Source organism: Amblyomma maculatum, chromosome 1 (genome assembly GCF_055883805.1).
Source record: "Amblyomma maculatum isolate TAMU_Amacu chromosome 1, ASM5588380v1, whole genome shotgun sequence".
Lineage (NCBI taxonomy): Eukaryota > Metazoa > Arthropoda > Arachnida > Ixodida > Ixodidae > Amblyomma > Amblyomma maculatum.
In genome coordinates, this window is record NC_139344.1 from 153,222,510 (window position 1) to 153,247,940 (window position 25,431).

Here is a 25,431-nt window from a genome sequence, read left to right on the forward strand (position 1 = left end):
ATTCAGAAAAGGCATGCACGATTCGCCCAGGGCATCCATGACTACAAAATATGAGGGTCAGAAATAACGAAAATTGAGATGGTCCACATGCAGGATATATTCAGATTAAAGCTTTTACATATTATCAACAATGACAACATCGGATTCAACAAGGGCATATATAATTAAAACAGCCTCATTACTGCTCTCCGAGATTCAACAATTCCAAAAATATTAGGGCATACCAAAGTCGTATAAATGCGTTTAATGGCAATTTCCACTGGTCGATCGGAGCTGAGCGCCCGAGCCGACCTAAAGCGCTACAGAGCGAATCAGCCTTGGTCGACCAGCGGAACGTGTAGAGGGCGCGGCGAAAGTAAAGCTGAGCCGGTTTCGAAAATTGTAGCCGCATCCCAGCGCCAAAATGTTTGCGGTTGATAAATAGGCAGGAGCGCGGCCCTCAAAAACTTGCTTTCTCATTTTTTAATGCTGCAGACGTTTTTCAATAGACGCACTTCGATATATTCACGCAAAAAACTGCGATGCCCAGTGTCCTCTGCCAATGTCGCTAAAACGGTCAAAAACAGCCAAAAGAATCCAGCAGCATCCGGAAGTGACCACGTCAGCGACTAGGACTTCCGGCGAGATCAGACTTTGGTCGGCGAATTGAGCTGGAGCGTCCAGAGCTGCCCAAACCGCCAACGGAATACGCAACCTATCTTGGTCGACCAGTTCAATTCGAAATCGTCGTCCCGGAGCAAGAAAACGTGCTCCGTAGCGACCAGTGGAAATCGCCATAAGTTTTCACTCTTTCCGCAAACTACTACATATTAGAATTTGCTCCCGGATGAGATAGTGTGAGAGTCCAATTTTCTATCCCCCATAGGAAATATATGTACTTTTACATGATACTTCCGGTGTACTGTAACTTAAATATGTAATTCATTTTCTAATTAGAAATTTCACTTTGTATTAAATGTGTTGTCATCCCCTTTAATTAAGATAGAAGTTTATTGTGTTTTAGTGGTACAACTAATTTGCTGCTGCCATTCGCGCTCATTCCTTTCTCACTTTTCGTGCTTGTAATTAACCTCCCTCCGATCAAGTCCAATGAGCGCTGTAGGTATTTGAATTAAATAAATAAATATGATACTACCATATAATTTTTTCTGGAGTTTAACTTGCTTCTTAGCTGTTCAAGGCATTTCAGATTTCTTCTAAATCTGTGTGCAAAAACAAATGAAAGTGTCAAAATTTTTTTAATAATTTTTACATATTCACAAGTCAGCCATGGCTCACTAATCTTCGTAGACAGCATTACGATTTTAATGAGAAATGCTGAACATAAATAAGTAAAAACAGTTCAGTAAGTAAAAGCATTAGAGCACATTCATGGCCTTCTGACATATCACAGATGACCGGTCGTGGTGCAAAATGTCACATTTGAATTTATCCAAAGTGCAATTTTCAATATGCTGATAAAAAAAAAAGGATCTTATTCATTACTATGTTTGGAAACCACTTCAAGAAGTAAAAAATATACAACAGGGGCTGCTCATAATATAGGCTGCTGTACTGGCAGTATGAACATCAGTTTTGATATTGGTTACAAATAAGTCCACTGCAGTACAAGTGGAACATGTTACTGTAGCTGCAGTTCTGATAAAAGTCATAACCAGGACAAAGCAAAAGCTCCCTGATTGCAAACAACACTGCTTTGCTCCAGGAAAGTCGTCACTACAAATAAAACCACTTTTGTTCAGAACTCTAAGGTAAAAAAATTCAGCTACTGCACAAAATTACCAGTGAGGGGCCAGTGCAGGTCAGATTTTATTTCTGCCTTACAGCACCAACCTTTAATATTCAGCAGTGTAATTTAATGAAATATGTGGCGCATTTGTTTGTTGTTGCTTATGTAGGTTAATAAACCTACCCCTCTCCCTGCCCCTTATGACAAAGGCATCGCAAAGACCTCTGTGCAAAGGTGCACAATGTGTAGCAACATGGCACTAATGGTGCACCTTTACCACTACGGGCCTTAGTGCAAAAGCACCTGTTAAAACCCCAAGGAGTATCCTTGGGTTTGGTTTTAGCGCCATCCATCGTCAAAAGCGCATGTGATAAAGAAAAGTTAAGCAGGTGACAATGCAAGGAAAATACAGGTGACAAATACTCTACAGAAAAGACGAAACGTACAACCTTGTTTACGTATCTTCTTTAATATGCAGTGCTTATTTGTCGGCTGTAGTTCCCTTGCATCATGAACCACCAACTAGCTCAAACAAATCGTTCTGCAGCTAATAATGTTTGAAAACACCTTACATACATTATCTGGTATTAAGTTTCTTAATGGGAGTTTATGCCCAAACCTCAAGGAAGTAGAAATGTTCAGCGGTAACAACACCAAATGCCCATGGTGGCCAAGGCAAGGTGATAAATGAGCTATTTCTGACAAAAGAAGCTGTCAGTAGTTCTTATATAAAGTATGATGAAATGAATCCATAAGCTCAATAAATGTAATCAATACTTGAGCTTAAGCTAAACCTCTCGCTTTGGCCACATAATGCAGGGCACTGGGTGTCGAGGTTAAGAGAGTGTTTCGCCTTCTGGCTGCACCACACAGCTGTACCACTGCTACTTTTGAGGTTTCGCTTCTTTGGAGAAAAATGCATTTGTTGGAAAGGTCTTTAAAACATACTATATGACACTATCTATCTTAACAATCCCTACCCTGTATTTAATGGTACAAAAGTAGTATACAAGAAGAAAATATATGAAAGTAAACATTAAAAAAAAAAAAGAACAAAAGTGCTTAAATAACACTGGGTTCCAGAATAAAAATTCAATAAAAGCTTTCTTCTTTGTATCTCGAGGGGTCAGACTTTTCGTTTTCAGCCAAAACAACGCCCATAAAAGTACACCAAATTTCTCTTTTAAATAGGCAGGAAGACATGGGATAATAGAAATCGAGAAGCACACGGAGGCTCCACGTTCTAGCCAAGTGCAATCTGCTCAGAGCGCTGTCACTTGCTTAATTGGGCTTTCCGAAGGCACGTAAAGACAACTTTTGAAACTGCAACAAGGAAAAGTCAATGCAAAACCATATATATATATGGCATGAAAGTGTCATGTTCTGACTTCCGCAACAGCTAAGTAGAAGTTATATTACTGTAATCAGCACACAGACCATATGATGCACAGTCCTCTTGGTCAATGCAAAATTCAGCCAGGAAATGAGAACCATACTTTGGAAATAAACTTCCACTTGCACTTTCACCTCGACATTATTATTCTTTGTTACAATATGACTTCCATCAGTAAGGACAGAGTTAATATCATTTGTATGTTTATTACAACTGCATGAACTCCTCAAAAACAAAATGCCAAGAATAATTTCGGCTGCACAGGGACATTTCACAAAAAGAAAATTTAATATGAACAAAATATTTTCCGCCTCAACTGGGAATAATGTGACCGTCATGGCTGGGATCAAAACGTTTTCTGACGTCTCTCAAGGCTTCTTGAAGATTCCATGAAAGCTCCATTACTAAAACAGCTAATGCTACCAGGTCTGGCAACATTTTCAGGCACCGAGAATGTCTTTGACAATGAAGCTGGGCCCAAAACATGGCACTTTGAGCACCAACCCTTAAACAAATATTATAGATGCCAATGGCAGAACACTGTTCATATAGGCACGACCCATTTTTATCAGGCCCTCCCAAATATAGTCAAACTCTAATTCATGTATGTAAATCACAAAATAACAGCAAAAACAAAAATGTCATTTTCCTATCACCTGGTCTCTACAGCTCACTTCATAAGCATATCAAACATGAAAACAAGGCCTTAGAGAGAACAGTGTCAACATCAAGTTACCATTGTTACGACCTCCACACAGACGAAACGAGCCAGTTTATTGTCTGCCCCTTGTGGTAAGAAGCAAGCACATTAAGGACATGTCAAAGCAAAACATTTCTGTTTGCCTGGGGTGGTAGTAGATGACTACTAGAGTACAAAGCATAGAAACCATTAGGTGGCAATTAAAATCAGATGGAATCCGTCACATGCTGCCAGGCCATTCAAGGTACACAAATTCATGTCCCCAGGCCTCAAGTTGCAGATGTAGCTACCCGAAAAAAAAAAAAAAGAAAAAAAAAATACAGTGCAGGCTTTTAGCATAAAAATAAAAGTCTGCACAAAAATAAAGAAACATGAACCCAACCATTCAATTGCACTAACAGAAGTTAAACACCACAGAAGATGCATTTGTAGCCCTTTTAATGCTTCGCAATTGCGGCACAGCACCCATGTTTGCGCGACTTTTCAACATATGTCTCACAGAGTATCGCTTTCATGACGACAGTGATGCCAGCTACTACTGACATCCCTGCCGGACAGAATGTCAAGGACACTTCATGTCTAAGAGTAATCTCTTCTCCCAAGCAAGAAATAGAGATGGACGTCGTCGAGCAGTACGCTGCGCTTAAGAAGTGCTGTCACTGCGGTTCTTCTCTCAAGCAGAGCAATTATTCCCTAAATGACACTGTAGCTCAATTTTCATTGCGGAAATGGCTCGGGATCATAAAGAAAATAAATAATTAGGCACAAATTGTTTTTCATTCAGGCTGGAATTCTGTGAGTGCGTGGCATGCAGCCTTTCAGCCATTTTGTTGTAGCATGCTGTTTTGTTATATTTGTGAAACAGAGGATTCCAAGTATGCACTAAACCTTTTTCAGATTCTTTTCGATAGTGCTTCGAAGATGCATGTCTGAAGGTATTAAAATGTGGCAAGGAGAAAAAATAAACAACCAAGTGCCACTTTTAATTTTGTGACCAGCTTCATACCACCTGCACGCCACTTTCACATCATTATGAACAGTAAGCAAGCGCAAAGTGCCTTTCTTGTTTTGCATTTCTAGAAACGAGAAACTACTTTTGCAGACATCAACACTACTGCAAATTAAATATTAAATTTGAACACTACTCACCAGCAAGTACACGAGTAGCCCTGGGCAGGTGTTAAGGTAGAGACATTTAGAGGAAGCTGTCACCTCTGAAACACACACACACAAAAAAAAAAAATGCAGCCTTTAAGGTTTACTTGTGTCGCTGCACACAAGTGCAGACCAACACTGAACTTTTGAGCTGAAATATGAACAAATACCCAGAATAAAGTTGTTACAGTCCACTGAAATAAATGCTTTATAAATTAATTTGGCTTAATACTGCACAAAGGTTCCTTCAAAAAGGAAACATGGATTCCGTCTAGGTTTGCTCACCAATAAGCAATCCAGGCAGTCATGAACAGCAATAACATTTTCTTCAAGCCTCAGGAAGTGACTATCAATGGCATCACATGGAAGTAACGTAAAGGTTTAACATAACCAAAGTAAAAAAAGCCACTACTGCTTTACAAATATGTTCACAAAAATTACAGCACCCAAAGACATCTGCAACAAGACATGAAAACAAAAAGTTTGCTTATGGATTCATTAAAAAGCATTCTACACAGCCCAACCACAAAACAAAACAATATTGCATGCAACTTTACGTGCTAGACAAATGCCATGCTTGCACAAAGTATAAGTGCAATCATTTACTTTTTCCATTCCAGAATCATGGCCAGAACAATGCAGTTGCTTAGACTTAAGCTTTCATATCTGCATCACCAAAAGCAGCAGCCAAATGACAGACAGCAATTGTCTCTCACCATCTTTCCAATGCCTGCAAAAAGCCTTCAATACCTATGAAACACCCAAAAACAGGCGCACAACTTTAGCGCGAAGTGAAGGCACCAGATATTACTACCAAGCACACTCCTTACAATGTGATTACTAGATTAAACGGCAAGAAAAGAAGCGCTCTCGTACTTCGCCTGATACCGTTCAGTGACGCAGAAACAACGAAAATCATAATAGCTATCGTTTGCATGAACTAAACGGCAGCGGCAGAAAGCATACATTGACTAGACCTCGTGAAGTACACCCCGGCACGGTTTTTATAAAGAAATAGCGATTTCATCTTAAAGCAGGCGCACCGGCACCATGTTAACGGCTAATAAGCAGTTTGACACAAGGAGGTACTGACCGACGAAGCTGCACCCAAAACACACCGCCAGTGTAGCGTAAAACACAGGAACCAGAGAAAAATAAATATACGGATCGACAGCAAAAGGTGAAGCTGCGAAAGGCGCGTCCCACCCACGTCAGTACTTGTCAGAACGATGTGCAAGCAAGCAGACACATCTTTCCGTGCCACCGCTTTCAGAGACCACATCCGCCCTGAGAATAAGCTCCGCATTCCGCAGAATATAAAAAGCAGAAGAAAAGGAAGAGAAGCGCACGTCTCGTGCAACCGCCGCAGTTACCGCGGAAATGTGCCTCTTTTCTCATTTTTAGAAGGAAGCAAAATAAACGGCCAAAATATTTGGCCACAGAGCTCTCAAACAAACCCGAGTGTATGTGCAGTGCCGATTTCAAAAGTCAGATAACAAAAACCATTCACACGCACGGTTGTAGGGATGCTGCTTATTGGCAGCGGGAGCGGCGTTAGAAGTGATCCGTGCAGTTACGCGATGCGATACGGCGGGCTATACTTAGAAATGCGACCGCTTCGCAGGACCCTGCGCTGCTGTCAATGCTTGTTCTACAGTACGTTGCCCGTACAGGTCGACGGCACAATCAAGCTTGACCTGCTGGGCAGAGTAATTAGCTCAAGAACACCGCCGACAACGATCACAGCAACTTTTCACTCGGCTAAGGGCCGGAGAAGAAGAAGAAAAAAAAAAAAAAGAAACACGAGCAACATGTGACAAGTCAGCTTGATCGGGACACAAACAGTGGAGCATATTTCAGAACACTATTTCGAACGATATTGGGCACGTGCGAAGCACCTCACAGACTCTCACCGCGGGAACTGACTCACACGAGCGAGCACGGTGAATGCGTTCCTTATAAAGTCACAAGACAAGTAAAACACCACTAAATGCTATTACAAGCTGTGTTGTACGCCGCAAGGGCAATCGGCATCGTTGCTACCCCCCCCCCCCCCCTCCAATATATATATATATAAATATATATACTTATTTCGAAACAACGCTGCTAAAGTGCAGAGACAACGAAAAACCTCCAGCAGCGGTTACGCGATCGAACACCGACTGCATAGAGATTTTTCTGCTCGAAACACAAAACGAAGGCTGGAAAACCGCAAGTACTGACACCTTTCAGATCACTTACCTGGCTGAGGTTTAAATCATCAGAGTGTGGAGTTCGAGAATACTCTTTCTCGGAATTCGATGCAACGCCAAAATTGCCGATGCCAAGCTTAGCCCTAAATTTTTACTGAGGGGCATCAACAAACCGACCGAATCGCCGAATCCGCTACTTCCCTATTTTACTGGGTCACGTGCCATGTACGAGCCAATCAAAAATTTCTACAAAACTCAGTGTTGCTTCATGTGGGAGAAAGTTTGCGTGTCTTTTTCCAACAAAAATTATATTTTAGTCAGAAATCTTATAACTTAAACTTCATATTACCTAGTTTATATTGTTTAAACATTACTTCTTGTTAACATATCTTAGCTAAATATGCACTATGTATTCAATAACGCTAAGCGAGTAGCACTGGTAGCACCATGCGCAAATGTCTTGCAAATGTCCCCAAAAGTCAACTCAAGTTTGTGCCAATTCAAGCCGCAAGCGTCACAGGGGCACGGAAGTTTAAGCACAACGGCGCGTACTTGCAGATTTATGTTACTTGCAGTATAGTGTATTTGCAGTGTATGTGGAATACCTGTTGCAAGGCCTCTTGGTGTCGTTTTAAACAGCCTTCAAATCGCAAGCAATGAAAGTCGCTGTGGAAGGCTGTGCACACGGAGAACTTGACAAGATTTATGAGACTATCAAAGGCATAGAAAGCCGCTACCAATTCACAGTACGTACGAATTTTGTTGCCACCTTTGCTCCGGAGAGTCTGAATGTTTGCTGCTGCCCTTGCAGGTGGACTTGCTGATAATCTGTGGGGACTTCCAATCAGTGAGGAATGCGTCCGACATGGAATGTATGGCCGTTCCTAAAAAGTATCGAGAGATGAAGGATTTTCACAAGTAAGTAGCTTTCCTATATGTGGAATTAGAACAACACGGGTGCTCTAAAAATCCATTTTGATGATTTTCAAGCGTTTGCTGCGCGAAATTCCATGTTGAATAATGGTAGTGCAGATCTGGTTGGTGTAAAGACTACGCGTGACAGAGCCCATCTCTTATCTCTTGCGCTCCTACTACTGCGGGAGCGGATGCGGATATTTAGCTTTAATTTTAGTCTTGTTTTAATTTATACTTGCTTCCCTCCTTTTTTTGTTTGCGTGAAGAATTCTCTCTCTTTGGTTAATCCTGGTGGTTATGAGCCATTTGTACAAGGTCACCGCAAGCTTGCTACTGCTGTTACTTCAGTGTTACTCCAGTGAAGTTTCGTGTCTTACACATTTTAACCGTGACAACAGCCATGTGAAGGCCCTCTAAGCATGAATGCAGGTATTTGCAGTGAGCAAGAGTTGCTTATGGAGTTCTTGTGTTCATATTGCATTTTCTAATTCAACTAATTAATAGACATCTTAGCCAGGATTAGGAGGAAAGCATGAACCATTGCTAGTTGTCGATTTGTGTGACTTGTGCTGGATTCACCAGCTGGATGCGAAAAATTTATTAGAATGGGCTCCAGTTTCAGCAGTGGTCATTCTATGTGCTTGTGAAGGAAATATATTTTAGGGGCACCATTTTGCTTTCATCTCAATTGTACCTTTATCATGTGCATGACCCTAGGTACTACTCTGGAGAGAAGAAAGCACCGCTATTGACCATAGTAATTGGTGGAAACCATGAGGCTTCCAACTATTTGGCTGAATTGGCATATGGGGGTTGGCTCTGCGAAAACATCTACTACATGGGTGAGGAAGTTTAAAGCTTGTTTTATTGTGAAATTAAAATGGTTACGCATGATGCTTATTAAGGTCTGTTTTGAAAAGCTTAATATTTTAGCTTCTGCAGCAGCTGCAATAATTGAATGGTGCAGCAATAGGCCCAGGAACATATGATAAATTGATGTAAAAACATTGTTCATAGTCACAATTCCCATTCCCTCCCTAAGTAGCAGTCAGCATCTCTTGATTTTTAAAAGCATGCATTCAGGAGCCATTTGATGGAGCGTCTCAAAACAGAAAAGTGAAGACCTTTAGCATGTCTCGTTGCACAGTTTACTGTCTTCGAACCATATTTTGACCAAAGATAAAATCATGCTAAAGGTATGTTTGCAACTGCCTGTTTGTTTCTAGGTAGCAATCTTGGTGGCAGACAAACAATTGCATATATGTGCAGCTATGTGAAGAATAGGAGCACACTCAACTTTCCATTCTTCCCTTTCTTCCAAATAGATGAAATAAGGAGGTTTGAGAAGATGGCAAATACGGGCTGGTTGGTAAATGTTGAAAAAAAGAATGAAGCTGTGCCAAGGAAATTTAGATAAAAGAGGTACAAACACATGCACTGTGTTTGTGTCAAACTCTGCTCAGTTCTTCATAGAGAATGCATGAAAGGAGATAGATTATTGAAAGGCACAACATAATTTGTCCATGGCTGTATGCACAGTTCACAATTCTACTGAATTGCCATTAACTCATAAGTACCTTAAACAAGGCTTCTTTGTATGTTTGTTTTACTCAGAAATAAATTACAGCATGGTGAAAAGCTATGCAGGAGGTTAATGAGCCATCAAGGAATAGTAAATGCTTGCAGTAAAGGAATTGGCACATTTTTGTTTTGCTTTTATCCTCATATAAAGCAGTGGAACATGCCTTATTGACAGCATATTTCATAGGCATATGGTGATCCTCAGATATTTTGGTGGACCTAGAGGCAGAGTGGTTGGGCTTTGTCTCACTTGGGAGTTTAATAACTTGACGAACACAAATTGGCAAGGCTCACCTTGGCCTAACAACTTTCATAAATGGCACTGTGCTACCAGTATTACTTCTTACAATTTTTTGTCATGGTTCAACTACACTCCTGGACAACTTTCTTTGGCTCAGTGGCGAAGGCTAGGCAGAAAATTAAGGAGTTCAGCTTTTGTCCCTGTGCTTTGGTGAGGAGCCTACATCAGCCCTAGTGACCCTGTGCCGTCTCTCCCAACTTCGCCCCTCTGCACCCCTTCAATAAACAACCCACTCTCTACAGCATAGTGGCAAAGGTCTGCCTTATTCTCTTTCTTGCCTAGCCTTCTCTGCAGAGCCACAGAAAGTTGTCCAAGAGTATACCGGCAAACATACATCGTGCTCGAACTGCTTAGCACTTATTCCTTTAGGTAGATTTCTGTGGTTATTTCTGGCTGAAGCTTACCTCTATGCTCAACCAGTCCAAGGTAAATATCAGATAAGCAGTACTGTGATTTCTTTTTTTTTTTTTTTTTTTTTTTCAGGTTACGCAAGTGTTGTGAACATTAATGGGATAAGGATAGCAGGTATCTCTGGAATATATAAAGGTCATGACTATCTAAAAGGTAGGCATTAAATACCATTTTGGCTCCTCAAATATAGAGCTGCATTTTTTTTTGCAGGCCACTTTGAAGTACCGCCTTACAATGACTCCACAAAACGAAGTGCTTACCATTTACGAAACCTGGAGATCTTCAGATTGAAACAAGTGAGGATTACAAATAGCCTACTTACAGTTTGTACATGCGCCATAACTGAAAGGAGCACAAGCGTTAGATGTGTGCTCTTTTAGGTAGCGCTGTATCTTGTACATTTTTAAATATCTTTTCTGGTCAACACTTGCCATGTATGTGACAGTTGGTTGCACCATCTTAGAAGTAATATTTTACTTTTTCCCACTCTCTACTGCTGCTGTTGGCTCTTTTAAGTAGTGTTGTATCTTGTGCATTTAAATATGTCTTTTCTGGTCAACACTTGCCATGTATGTGATGGTTGTGCCATCATAGTTATAATATTCTACTTTTTCCTTGAAGGTGTCTTAATGGCTTAGTTGTTGAGGCTCCTGTCATGGTAGGCTTGTATTGCAGTATTGATAGACATTATCAGATCAGATGTATCTAATATCTATTAGATCAGGTATATCTGACTTGAAAGCGCGTCTTGGAGAACACAGAAGGGTTCATATAGAGCTTCGGTGTGCATTTAACAGGCCTAGAAAGTAAAGTAAATGAGATGCAGGTAAACCTCTAATGAAGGACGAAACGCAGGTGTAGCAGACGTACAGAAGGTTCTCCACTTGCAGCAATTTAAATTAATGGATTTAGAGGATAGATCTTGCAGGTCAAACATGATGCTTTTGGTATCCCAGATATACCTGAAGAAACAAACGCACTTACGGGACAAAGGAATAAAAGAAACTTCCCAGAAAAAGATTGGGCATTACTTGTTTGTCGGTTGCGCAAATTCACAGCCTTGGGAGGCCTAAATCAAATCGGCCAGTTACTCTTTCTTTCCAAGATTTCCATGAAAAGCAAGCTATCTTGGCAAACACAAAAGATGAAAAGGAGCAAACATGTGCATTCAGCAAGATTATTTAACAGACACGTTAAGGAAATGTAAGTTAATTTGGGTAATTCTAAGCCTGGAAGAGACTGCAAAGAAAAATTATCTCTTCCAGTTCGATGATGCACTGAAATCTCGCAGAGAAGTACGTAATCTGAAAAGACTACCTTCTTCGACCATCTAATTTCGAGCTAGCATCAGAGTGCTGCCAGATACACTTACTGTCTCTAAACACTTGCAGTATTGTAAATAAATCAGATAAGCTAGTTCTTTTTGTGCTATATGCACCTCATATCTGAGTCCTCTCACGGAAACTTGACTTACTGACTTGATAAGGGGGATGAAATGTTCCACTTGGCTATCACTTGTATAGAAGGGACCGAAGGTCTCGTGGCAGCAGTGTAGCTGTAATTGCTAAAAAAAATAAATAAAATAAATCCTGACCAAATCAACAATCGCGAAAGCTTATTCTTGAGAGTTGTATTGTCGGGAGTAACACTTTTTTCTTGTGTCTGTATATCGCTGTCCTAATACTAACATGACTAATTTGGTTCATTTATATGATGAAGCTGTAAAACTGCAAGGAAAAAACTTGATAATCACAGGTGACTTTAATTTGCTGCATAATAATTGGAACGAGCTCAGTTATGGTTGTTCCACGTTGAGTGATGCAATTCTTGATGTTATGCTTTTTCTTCACCTCGAACAAGTTGTGGAAGTTAATACAAGACGCAACTAACTCGGTTCTTGACCTTCTGTTCATTAGTGAACTTTTTTGCGATGCTAATGTGTCAGTTGAGACCGGAATTTGCAACCATGAACTGATTTTTTTCACGTGAACTAGAGTTCTTGATAAGCAAAAAGACACTTCTGCCAAAGACTTAGATTTTGAAAGAGCAGATGATGTAGCAATAATCGACCACTTAGATTCTCACATTTGCGGTCCTGTGCATACTGCAAAAGCACATGGCAGTTTTGAGAGGCTATTAAATACTGTGTTGGCAATTTCATACCATCAAAAACTGTTCGCAAACATCGCTCAAACCCATGGATTACCCAGGAGATAATTCATTATAGGTGCAAAATAAAACGACTCAGAAAGAACGCTAAAACAGAAACAGAGGAGTTTAGCCTTGTTAAAAATAGTTTATTTAAGCAAACAAAACTTAGGCATTCTAGACATAAACTTCTTTAATAACAGTCTGGAGGATTTTATTAACACCAACTCAAAATTCTGGGGATTCCTTGGCCAAGCTGAAAGGGAACTAACAAAAATAAAGATTGAAGACGAAACATTGGTTAATCCGTGTGCCATCGCGGAAAATTTTAATTGCTATTTACAAAATGTCTTTTCAGAGCAGGATGAAATTGACAGCAGCACCCTCACATTGGGTTATTCTCATGATATTGTCATCATGTGCCAGGGTGTTCTGGTGATGATTCTGATTATCAGTACAAAGAGATCCAGTGGACCGGCTGACATTCCTAATTTATTCTTGTGGCGTTATACTGAGCAGATTTGTGGATTTCTTAGATTTTTCTTTTTACTTGTCACTTAAGTCTGCCAACCAAGATCCGTATAACCCGTGCTATGGTCTTTCAGTTGTGATGTATGGATGCGAGAGTTGGACTGTGAAAAAGGCTGACCGCCGAAGAATTGACGCGTTTGAATTGTGGTGCTGGCGAAGACTCTTAAGAGTTCCTTGGACTGCCAGAAGATCAAATCAGTCGATATTGTCGACCATAAACCCTGACTGCTCATTGGAGGGTCAAATTCTAAAGTTAAAGCTCAGCTACTTTGGTCATCTGATGAGAAGAGAGGAGTCGCTGGAGAAAGATTTGATGTTGGGAAAGGTTGAGGGTCGCCGGAGAAGGGGTAGGCAGCGAACGCGATGGTTAGATGGCATTCTCGAGGCATTGCAGATGAAGCTATGTGATGTTAAGAAGATAGTGAGAGACCGGAAAGCGTGGCGTGACATGGTCCATAGGGTCACGAAGAGTCGGACACGACTGAACGCCTGAACTGAACTGACTAAGTCATGTGATATACTAGATAACTGGTGAAAAGCATGTGTTGTACCCATGCATAAAAAGGGAAGTTGCCTACTAGTTACTGATTATCGCCCGGTTTCCATCACCAGTGAATGCTGTAAGCTTTTGGAGCATGTTATTGCATGTTACTTGCAGAAATACATTGTTGAACATTGAACATGGCATACTCTCTATTTACCAACATGGTTTTAGAAAAGGCCTCTCTACAGTTACATAGTTGGTCACTACAGTTCATGATCTTTTGGATTTTCTCGTCACGTATGGCTAGTGTGACATTTTGGTTTTTGACTTTTGTAAGGCCTTTGACAAAGTGGCTCATAAGAAATAGTTTAAACTGCAGCATCTCGGTCTACTTTCGGACATATAGTTGGTTGGATTTCTGCGTATCTCGGAGACAGACATCAATTTCTTGCAGTCCAAAATTACTCATCCAGCATGCCTTCTGTCACTTCTGGAGTTCCCTAGAAAAGTTTTTTGGAACCATTGTTATTTTTTATTTATATAAATGATTTAATAGATGTGTTGCCAGATGATTTCACTCAGGTTGTTCGCAGATGACTGTGTTGTTTTAAAAAAGATGTGTGTGGAAGGCCATGCTTCTTTGCAGGCGTCTCTTGAGCCAGTTGATGACTGGTGTGCAAAGTGGAGTATGAAACTCAGCAGGAAAAAAATTGCTCTTCTATGCATCACAAGAAAGTGTCCCAGCATATTTACTTATCACCTTGGCAGCAGTGCGATATTCGCAGTTGAGAGGTATAAATACTTAGGAATAACCCTTACGAATAATCGATTGTGGTCCACACACATCTCGGAAATCTGTGTTTCTGCTTTTCAAAAGCTGTGCTTTCTAAAAAAAAAAGTAAAAAAATGTTCCCGTGAGTATAATGCTTTTAGCATGTAATGCATGTATAAGGTCCAAGTTGGAATGTGTGTCAGTACTATGGGACACCTGCATCAAGAAGGGCGTGGAAAAACTAACACATTCAAAGAAAGGCTGTAAGCTACATATATGAAAATTACAGAAGATTAGGTTCTCCTTCTCTGCTTATGCAAGAGTGTCGGATTTCAATGTTAGAAATAAGCAGACTTCTATTAGTACAGTAGAACCCCGTTCATACATTTTTCACCGGTCCGAGAAAAAACGTAACAGCCGGGAAAATGCAACAGGGAGGAAGGCTCCGAAAAGGAACGAGAACGGTGCAGCTTTCACTTCAAACAATTTATTTCCGCAAAGTGATGTTCGGACTTAAAAAAATCGTGGACTGCCGTTTCTTTCGCTCGCTAGAAAACACCAGGCGCTTCTCGATAGCCTGGAAAGCTGCATTGCTGTCCGCGTCGCTTTGAGGTGCGACATACCTACAGAGGAGGTCCAGAGCCGCGACCGCATCTCCAAAGCTCGGATCTGACAAATCCTCGGAATCGTGTGGCTCGAGTTCGTCATCACAATCTGCGGCTTCACTCGCGACCGAGCTCGCAACAATATCACCGATACTCTGGCACTCCGATGTCACGACGGCAGCATCCACTGCGACGTAGTCGTCGTATGTGAGTCCCGTGGCGCCTGCTTCGTATGTGAGTCCCATGGAATGCTTCAGGTTCTTTATGACGCCGGCATCCAGCGGCTGCAGATGGCTTGTAGTGTTCGATGGGAAGAACACAAGCTTGACGTTCCGATGAAACTGTGGGTCTCTTGGGTGGGCAGCACAATTGTCTAGAAAAAGGAGAACACTCCTGCACTGGGATCCCATTGTGTTGTCGAAGTAGCGAAGAAATTCTTCGAACAACGAACACGTCATCCACGCACGACTGTTGCTTCTGTAGTGACATGGCAGCAGACGAGTGTTCTTCAAGCACCGCGGGTTCCGATATTTGCCGATTACCCATGGCTTTAACTTATCCGAACCATCCATGTTGCAGCAAAGGAGCACCGTCAATCGCTCTTTGCTGTTTTTGCCTCCGTGACACGCTTCTCCTTTCAGGCTTAGGGACTTCGACGGCTGCACCCGAAAAAAAAGGCCCGTTTCATCAGCGTTGTAGATGTCACGAGGCGCATAGCCTTCAATTAGTATAGCAGATAGTGTGGCCTTCCAATCATCGACTGTTGCCAAGTTCACACTTGCTGATTCACCGCTTACTGTCTTGTACGCGATGCCGTGCCTCTTCCGGAAACGGTAGATCCAGCCATTCGACATCGCAAAGTCTGTGATGCCCAGTCTGTCGGCGATGTCCACTGCCTTCTCGTGCAAAATGCTGCCATCAAAGTTGACGCCGGCAGCGTGAGCTTGCTTGAACCAGGTCAGAAGAGCCTCGTCGAGGTTTCCATACTTGGCCCCACGAGCCTGCTTAGCTTTCGGGCTGAAAAGTGCTGCATTGCCTTCAATCTCGTCATGCTTTGAGACGATGCTGTTAAGCGTCGATGGGGGCAGACTAAGGTCTTTGGCAATATCAATTCTTTTCCGTGCTGGCTGCCTGTCGACAGCGTTTAGTGCGTCCAGCTTTTTCCGCTTGCGCGACGCCATCGAAGAACGTCAGGTCACGATCGTCGGATACAAAGGACAAGGGTTAGTTCGACTGGTTCACGACCTGCTTTGTCGTGGACTGGTTCGACAGATGGATGGATGGATAGATGAAGCTGAACCCTTTGAATCGGGCGGTGACGGTGCACGCCACCTAGCCGACGTTCACGAGGCAGATGGCCATCTAGTGGCGGCCTCTCCAACTCACCTGCGGCTTCTTGAAGTTAGTTCCATAGCCAAGCCTAGCCATGACTCTTCAAAAGTCAAAATAGTGGTCGGCGCGTGTTGCCTCAGGCGGGTTCGTGGTGACCAGTTGCGACGTATCATGCGGGAACATTTTCACAGCTACAACGTAACAATGAGGATCCCAATACATTGGATCCTACGGGAGCAATGCCGGGACCTAATGAAAGCGACGTAACAGCCTGGAAAACGCAGCAGTGAGGAACGTAACAACGGGGTTCTACTGTACTTCATAAATTCCTGTCGGGAAAAATTTTACTAGACCTTCCAAATTGCGGTTATCGAGATAGTACCAGAAGGACAGGCTATACTACACAACACATGCTAGCTCCAGTTTTTGCAAAAACAAACTCTTATAAGAACAGTCTTTTCCCTCAAACAGTGAAGTACTGGAATGAACTGCCACCAATTGTTCTCGGGTCAAATGACTTCCTGAAACCCGAGCTGAAATTGTGTCCTCAATTTTTCTGCGTTTGTTGTATAGTTCCTTTATACTGTTTCTTTGTTTTGTTGTAACACCTCTCTTGCTAGGACAAAAGCATTAGCCTGCAGTATGGTTAAATAAATAAAAATAATAAATAATCAGACTTGCCTTAATGTGGCACCCTTCATTTTTTTTTTATAGCTGGCAGAGCCCGTTGACATAGTGATTTCGCATGACTGGCCACGTGGAATCTACAACTATGGAAACACTGCAAAGTTGTTGCAACAAAAGAAATTTTTTGCTGCTGAAGTTCAGAGCAATACTCTCGGCTGTCGACCAACTGAGGGCTTGCTAGAACAGCTGAAGCCCAAGTACTGGTTTGCTGCACATCTGCATTGCAAATTTGCTGCACTAGTCAATCACCAGGCAAGTTTTAGTTGCCTCTTAACTAAGGATTTTCAGCATTAATGGGCTTATCTTATGAACCAGGATGGTTCGTGCACAAAGTTCTTGGCCTTGGACAAGTGCCTGCCGAGGAGAGACTTTCTTCAAGTAAGAGCTGTTATAATACAATGCCTTTACTGTACCTTAAAACCTGCTGGCATTGGGGTGGAAGTTACCTATCATTGTGGGCCCATTAGAGAGTAGACCTTTCTATTTCTTAAAAATGTCTGGGAGGTCATAATAGGGGCTCTGCAAAATGCTTTCAGAGAAATAGCTTGTGCAATTATCAGTGTGAATACTACTGTTGCAGAGGTGACAGCATTTTTCGTCTCTTTTGAGGCGTTCATTACGTGCCTAATGTGCAAATTACTGCAGTGAACTAGGAGCACTAAATAGTGGTCACGTCACTTTTACTGCTAAAGGTGGAGAAATTGCCTGTAGCATTGTTGGCCAAGCATAACTGAAGCAGGTGACAATCACGCAAGATGAACTTTTTGTTTCATGGATTTGTCAGCAATAGCCCACCACCATCACTAACTGAAACAAGTGCACCCACTAGGACAACGAAAATATAGCAACATGGCATGGCATTGTCAGCCATGTTTTTCTGGCTGAGATAGGCACCACTTGCATACCCATGGTTGTGCCTTTTCTACAGAGAAACAAATGTAGTGCACATATTTAACCTTTCAGGTGCTTCTTATTTAGTTTTAGAACTAGCATTTTTCCTTTTAAATAAATTACTCAAGCCTCAATAAAAACTGACTTGTTAGTTTTCCAATTCTAAACATCAACAGTCATTTTATGCAAAGTGTCTCAGTGGTAAGAAAATTCCAACATCGGTATGCCAGGACTTGTCCAATAACAATCCAGGGGTTCATCAAATCACTTTCTGTCATGGAAATGTACATCACCCTAATTCGTAAAAGGGAAAATTATGTTGTGCTATCAAGCTAAACTGTTTTGGAACTATTTGATACGATAACGACATAAAGATGGCTAAAACCATCTGAAAAGAATAATTTTATTGCTGCTAGATGTAGTGCACACTTAGAAAAAAAAAAAAGGCTGAGAGTTCACTTTGTGCACAGCTGTATACGTAACACCTTAAAGGATTAGTCCAGCCAATGGAATGTTTGCAGCAGTCATTCGAAAGCAAATCGGTGAACAAAAAGGGCTCACTGGGAACATTTATCTTGTACATCAAGTGCCTCTCTTGAAGAACACTGCTATAACTATTTGTTAGTCTGGGAGCCCAATGGCAGTGTTGGCAGAGCACAGAGTTCTTTTGCAAAAATGCAGATACTAGTTTAAGTCTCTTAAGGTGGCGGTCCCACTCCAGCGGGGAAGAGACGACATTTTTGGTGATATTCATACGCCCACTGCGCCTCACTCGTTTAGTTTATAAATGTAACTTTAATATATTTGTACAGATTATTTCCTCTCCTTTCTAGTGGTGCATTTGGTTTATAAATAGCTGCAACGATGTTTAAGCTGTAAAGGAAAACACAAAGGCAAGAAACGGCTTTTCAGCTCTACTTGTCTCGGGAAAAGCAAAATTGTGCAAAATCTTTTGCAGCTAGAGAAACACCGTTCGAGATGTTTTGAGATTAGATGTTAATGAACAAAGTTAAGTATTTTTATTACTGTGTATCGCATAGTTTATTAGCCACGCGCCTGTGAAAAGTGTATAAAACAGGTAATTATACATACAATAACTTTCAAGATACGCATTCTGCTGCGGAGATTTTTTGCGCAGTTGGAGGTCGTACATAGTTCGCTTTTTCCTGAAAATATCATCTGTCTGCTTCATTTAGTGTAAAAGTTATTTGTGATCAAACTTTGCATTTTTTGCAAAATGGCTTAAAGTATATGCTAAACTGTTCAAGTAATAAGCTCTTATCTGTGCTGAAATTTCGCGTGGAAAAACTTTGCACCTCGCTGTCAGAGGATAAGCATCGGTTTTGTTCTACGACTCTCGAGGAATGTGCACTGTCAGGATGATTTCAGCTATTTTTTTCGTGGTTCACTTGAAGCGCGCGAGCTCTTCATGAAATATTTTAAGCATGATTGAAATGCTCCATGGCTTGTTTGTTTCTGGCGAATATAACTTAAAGGTTCGGGCTTTCGTTCCCTTATTCAACCGGTAACAATTATCAACTACAAAGTCAAATAATAGTAAAATAACAGAGCCATGTGTGATAAACGTAGTAGGTAGCGCCATCTATGAAATTTTATATGCACTAAAATGTCGCAGTTCAGAAAAATTACGAGGATGGCGCCACAAACACCCTGAATCGAGGGGTATTTACGAGAGGGTATTGTGCTTCTACAACGTTTTCCCTGTGCCCTTTCCTTTCCATCGGGCGAGAGAGGTAAACACTGGCGAGTCCGATCGAGTGGTCGGGTCGAACTGAGGTGCAGGTGCTTCGCGCACTCAGGTGCTTCGCGCATGCACAGTAGCGCTACTTGAAAATAGTCCCTTGACAAATGTACACTTGCTTGCTTTGAGATTTATTTATCGCCTCGAATTAAGTGTGTCATACTGTTTGTGTGCCGAAACGTTGCCAGCTAAGGCTCTCGCGCTACTTACTTACTCTACTTACTCAGCAAGATATAATCGTGGCGGAGATATTGAAATTTTTTTTTCTGGTTTTGTTTTGTAGTCTTGTAGCGCCCCTCGCGCCGCGCTTTTATCACAAACAACGGCACGGCGCTGGACAAAGAAGAATTTGGCACTAAGCGTCTCAGTGAAAGCAGCGAAAAAAAAAAAAAGACAGTTCGAACCCGAACGCTGTCGGAGCTGGTTATTCCTCGTCTTAGCTCCGCCACAAAGCTATCTTCAGATGTTCGCGGTGTTAGCATATATTGTGAGGATGTGGAATTTAGACTTTTTTTTTTCCAGTGGCAAGAAGGAAAAATATTGTCCCCTTTCTACGATAAAATGAATAGTAGGGCACGGGACTATAACACTGCATAAATTAATATAATTTCAAAGAGCGTCTCCCTAGGAGAAATTGCACGAATACTCGTACCCTCTGCCACTTTACTGGTACAGATAAAATGTTTCGACAGTCTGTCAAGTACAACTTGAAAACCTGAACATGCACAAGCATGCCTCTGCAACCTTCCCACTGAAGTTCCTATATAGCGCAAGCAGTGCAGGCTCCAAAGAAAAGGAGAAAAAATGATATAGTGGGCAGCCGAAGATAATCATCAGCGTTTCAGTCATGTTTTTTTTTTCTTTTTCTTTCCTTTTTTTTTCGAATGTTGCGTTCCGGTGATGATAGTAAAGGTGCTGCAGTAGCTGCCGGGGATGTTTTCGGTGAATGGGCAAGTAGGAAACAGCCATGTGAAGCTTCTCCAATACAAAAATGTGATGTTGATTCGGGTTTTGCCACTGCATTTCCGTCATTCCCCTCACTAAAAATTAAAAAAAAAAAATGATAAGGCTCAACGCTGCTGAACCGAATGCCGAGCTTAGCTCAAATGAGAGAAACCACTGTAATCAAGAGTTCGACGAAATGCAGTCTGATCAGGTGGTGGCATAAAAAAATATACAGGCTCATTGACCAAGTCAAAGTTTCATGAAAACGTACTATCGTTTCGGCAGCCCTACAGCTACCTTGTTCGAGAAACCAGACAAAAAGCATTCGTTTATAACTTCTTCAAATACTTTGACTTGATCAATGGCCCTATATATATATATATATATATATGAGAGAAAACACTGAATTGGTTTCCCGTTTGATGTTTTTATTTGTGCTTACTTTATTTATTTTATACGTGCATGATGTCCCGTCCTCTTCCCAGGTAATTCCGCTTCTTGGAGGAGGATATACCGCTGATTGTCCGAAGCATTACGGCGTCTAGGGTAAACCGTTGATGCATTCGGCAGGGAAGCTGGTTTGGCGTTCATTTTGCTATAATGCTATACTTGCCTAGCATCGCCTGCTACCGCGCTTTGCCGCTGTGGCCGGGGGCGTGGAGAGTTCGGTCTAGTTTGCCTGGGCACAGTGAAGACGGCGATGTTGCTATGGTGATGGCTCTGTTTACGATTCTTAGAAAAACGCGCCACTCGCGCAAGTGAGCAACAGAGCTAACGCTCTAAAAGCCCGTCGGCAGGCAGAGCGTTTCCAAAAGAATGGGGCCCTTATCTCGAGTAAGGTAGATACCGTGTCAGCCAGGCGTCCTCTCACCCGCCGTCTCAACGCCCAATTTGTTGACTTTATATTTGAACCTTGTTTGAAGGAACTCGACTTCCTGTGCTCTGAAAGGTATCCGATCATGTTAGCAAAAGTGACATAGAAGCGTGTGAGAATTTCGAAGCATACAAAGAACGTGCTTCCGTTTGACCACATGAAGCAAAACCGCTAAACTGCATTGGTATGGACAAATTCACAAATTATAGCACATGCCAAATCTGACCGAACGCGATCTGATCGATGCGTCTAATCGTTTGGCATTTGCAGGAAAACATTTGGTAAGCATGGGCGCTCTTGCATGGAGTAAAAATTGGGCTCTGATTATTATGTTGCAAATGTGTGAATGTACAAGTGCCACATCACGAAATCATTTACTACCAACATATGAAGCCAAAAGGCGGGCTCAACACTAAAGTATACTTGTTGCATACGTGTGTGCGCCCTGTAAAATGAGTACAATAAAGTAGGCTACAAGCTACAGTAGTCTACCCAATATATTGGTTCAGAAAGCGCATACATCATCACGGGAAGCTGCAGCAGGACAGGTCAGCGTCTTCCATAGCATGCTACTTTTCACATCAGATTTCAGTGTCGAGTGAAATTCTGCAGGAGAAAAATGTTTCTAGGGGATTGATTGTTCAAATTTTATTCTAATTGCCTGAAAATACTGTGTTCCTTTAATTGCACACACACACACACACACACACACACACACACACACACACGCGCGCGCGCGCGCACGCGCACGCACACACGCACGCACACACGCACGTAAAATAAAATGAAGACTGTGGAGCATCCAACTGGGAGTGGGGAAGTGGCCGCCATAAGCGCCTAAAAAACTGTCCCCGTTAGGTCCTTTCTTCTGACAACCTTCCTTTACAACCCCTTCTCCCCTTCCCCCATTTCCCACATAGTTTAGTGTGAATGCGCCTCCTCAGTGCCGAAGAGAGCATGAATACATGCCGGCCTCCTGCGCGATACATAGCCTCTTGGTGGATTTCACATCTATTTCGGAACATCGATTCTTCGCAATCATTCACTTATTTGCACATTGTAACTTACCAGCTCTAGTTTCCAAGATTGGACAAGCACGAACAAAAAATAAACAAGGGCGACAGTTGACTGAAGTTCAGCTAATTATAGCTATATTATCATATTTGTAATCACGTTTGATAAAGCAAATTTCTGGTGACCGCAAGAGCTGACAGCTTCCACTACAGTCAAGGAGTGTTCCGATCCTTACTATATCTATGGCATCAACAATAGGGAGGTTTAGAATATGGTACCCCTACCGCTTAGGGGGACAGGGCAATAGCGCGGGTGACAGTAGGAGCACAATTCTCTATTATAGCGCGCACGCTCCGCTATTACTCTATCCCACTTACGGGTAGGGTCGCTGTATTCTAAAGCTCGCTAATTATCACTCGATTGCACAGCCCAAAAGACGAGGATCAAAAGAACACAAGACAGGCGCCGACTTCAACTAAGGTTCATTGACGAAGTGTGCAGAAATAGTGCCATTCGCTTTTCCTTTTCACTCGTACTAAGATTGCACTGTGCAATCATGTTGACACCCTGTTTTATTTGTGTTCAGTCAAGCTAGCCTACTGCAGTCCAGTCCAACCCCCTCACGCTCGGCGGGTAGGAGCAATGTTCGTGGCTCTACAGCGGAAACTGTACTTCGTCTCACAAGATATCTGCAGCACTGCGAAAGGCAGAGGAGCCCTTTCAATTGTGCTCCTAAGTGCCTCTAGCCTGTGCGCACTATAATAGAGAATTGTGCTCCTACTCTCACCGCCGCCAATTTGGGGGGGGGGGGGGGTGAGAGGCGCTTAGAAGCACAATTGCCTATTGTATGCGTGATCCTGGTTGGACCTGCTGGGGTGCCTCTGCTTTTCCCTGTGCTGCAAACATCTTGTGAGACGATGTATAGGCAAGAGAGGGAAGCCTCTTGTCCAATTGTCAGGGCGCGTATTGTTCGAAGTAGTGGTGCTGTGGGTTGAAGAGGGGAGTTCAATGGGGCAGCCCATGCTGCTCAGGACGGGGACAAAAATCCTCCCCTTCTCTGCCTGGACACTGCTGTGGAGCCGCAAAAGTCTTTGAAAGTCCACGCAGCAACACAAGAAAAGCGTTCAGGCAGCTCAAGTCGAGAGGGCTGAGTGGCTGGATACTCAATTCCTCAGTCATGGATTAGTGGCGTAGCCTGGTGGCAGAATATGAACTACTTCCAAGATGGCGACCGTAGAACCGCCACCTTAACTGCTTTCATCCTTACTGTTTCAGACACTGGACATTCCAACCTCACGTGACGAGCCTCCAAGGCTTACTTATGACTTGGAGTGGCTTTGTGTGCTACAGCTAACAGACCATTTGCTCCGCATTGATTCCAAGAATCATTATATGCCAGGACCAGGAGGTGACCAACGGTAAAAGTTTAATTTGTATGCATTCTTGTAGCAAATTTATTTTGTCCCTTATAGACCTTTTCATGACCCTTGGAGAAACCAGTTTGACTGGGCTGAGAACCAGGTGTAGGGGGAGAATCCGCAGCTTTTTCCTGTGTTATGAGCACTGCCCAGTCTCCAATATGGCAGCGCCCTTTGACCAATTTTGAAAAGGTCTATAGCCAGAGTTGCTTTGGGACATTAAACCCTATAAACCAAACCAGCAAAATTTCTTCAGCTGAAATTAATTGCCATTTTTCTGTTCTTATTTAGGTGGCAGTTCACACCTACAAAAGAAGAAAAAGAGGAACTGGCTTCTACCCTTAGTGGTGATTTGTTTGTGCCTTTCAATTTTAAGCACACTGCTCCTGTGTATGTGCCAGGATCAGAACGTAGTCCAGGCCAAGTGAAGCCTTACATCAATCCCCAAACCGAAAGCTTTTGCAAACAATTTGGACTTCGAGACCCACTGGCTGAGGCTCTGAACCCTCAGCAGCATTCATCCCCACTGGGTATTTCTGGCTTTTTGGGAAATGAAGACGTGACAAGCACTACAATGTCATCATCGCTGAATGAATCTGAAAACCTGAGCCACCAACCAAGCGCAGACACAGATGAAGAGTCAGTGCACTTGCATGAAATGAGTGCAGAAGAACGGCAAAAGGTGCACACATCAGAATTTGGCAGTCCTGTTTGCTTGGCAGAAGATAAGAAAGAGCTCTTTCCAGAGTTGACAGAAAAGATTGAAGATGCAAAGCCTAAGGCAGCTACGCCTTCTTTTGGGAGAGCAATGAAAAGGAGAAATCAGTCTATATACACAGAGACTGAAGAAGAGGCAGACAGCTGAACATATGTGTAGTGTTTTCAAGGCTTTATGTTTCTAAGTAAACAATGAACACCAGGAAACAAATCAGCATTCTTGTACTTTGTATTTCTTCTTTGCTGGCTTGAAATGGGGCAGCTGGAAGTAGAAGATATAAGCTTTCTTCTGATGATCCTAATGATGACTATCACCAGCCACTGAAATGTAATAGCTGCAATAAAAAATAGCCAGGGATGTTGAGAAGTATCATAGAGGACTCTGACCACAGAAAGCTAAAATTAAAAATCTGGACACTTGAGATCCTTTAGGGTAACAACAAGACAGTGTTAATGGTTCCTGTTCGGGGCTCCCTTTGCAGATCATCGTTCACATAAATGCACTTTGCTACTCGCTTAATCACTAATCTCTTAATTTGTGCATCTATCACCACACTTATCTCATTAGCATACAGTCATAAACCATCCGACATGTATAAAGCCCCGTTTTAACCAACCCACGTCCCGGAAGGTTCGATTCCCATCTTGAAGGAGCTACCAGAGTTAACTCCTGCCATCCATAGCCATGCTGTTCTCGTAAGCTTAACATAGGCATATGCAGGGTGCATCTGCAATCCCAGTCTCTGCTGCAACATTCAAAGCCTTAAATTCAACAGTTTCTAGAAAATGTCAAGCGTTTTAATGCAGTTGTGAAAGAACTAGCCATTTCAACTTTAGGTTAACCTACCATATTTGCTTTACCCATACTGGAGCA

At 42.3% G+C, this 25,431-nt stretch overlaps 2 protein-coding genes across 4 annotated transcripts in view; one reads left to right on the forward strand and one right to left on the reverse strand.

The window, feature by feature from the left end:
• The window catches only part of Pkn (serine/threonine-protein kinase N), a 149,557-nt gene extending 142,172 nt beyond the window's left edge, over window positions 1-7,385 (reverse strand). The window contains exons 1-2 of one of the 2 annotated variants that reach the window (XM_084589337.1): window positions 7,219-7,385; window positions 4,972-5,036 (exon numbers count right to left, since the gene is read on the reverse strand). The gene's annotated coding sequence lies outside the window, so the exon portion shown is untranslated. Of the gene's footprint in view, window positions 1-4,971; window positions 5,037-6,493; window positions 6,650-7,218 lie in introns of those variants that run through there. The other variant, XM_084589338.1, reaches the window with a different exon arrangement.
• A 267-nt stretch (window positions 7,386-7,652) lies between these two features.
• On the forward strand, window positions 7,653-24,772 carry ldbr (lariat debranching enzyme). Of its 2 annotated transcripts, XM_084589340.1 has the most exons (9): window positions 7,653-7,915; window positions 7,981-8,087; window positions 8,802-8,926; window positions 10,450-10,530; window positions 10,588-10,673; window positions 16,964-17,188; window positions 17,252-17,314; window positions 23,698-23,840; window positions 24,132-24,772. In XM_084589340.1, the coding sequence occupies exons 1-9, from the start codon at window positions 7,826-7,828 to the stop codon at window positions 24,703-24,705; spliced, it is 1,494 nt and encodes a 497-aa protein (XP_084445466.1). In that variant the 5' UTR covers window positions 7,653-7,825; the 3' UTR covers window positions 24,706-24,772. The 2 variants fall into 2 exon arrangements, with proteins under 2 accessions (XP_084445466.1, XP_084445467.1); XM_084589341.1 differs by lacking the exons at window positions 16,964-17,188; window positions 17,252-17,314.
• Window positions 24,773-25,431: the final 659 nt, after the last annotated feature.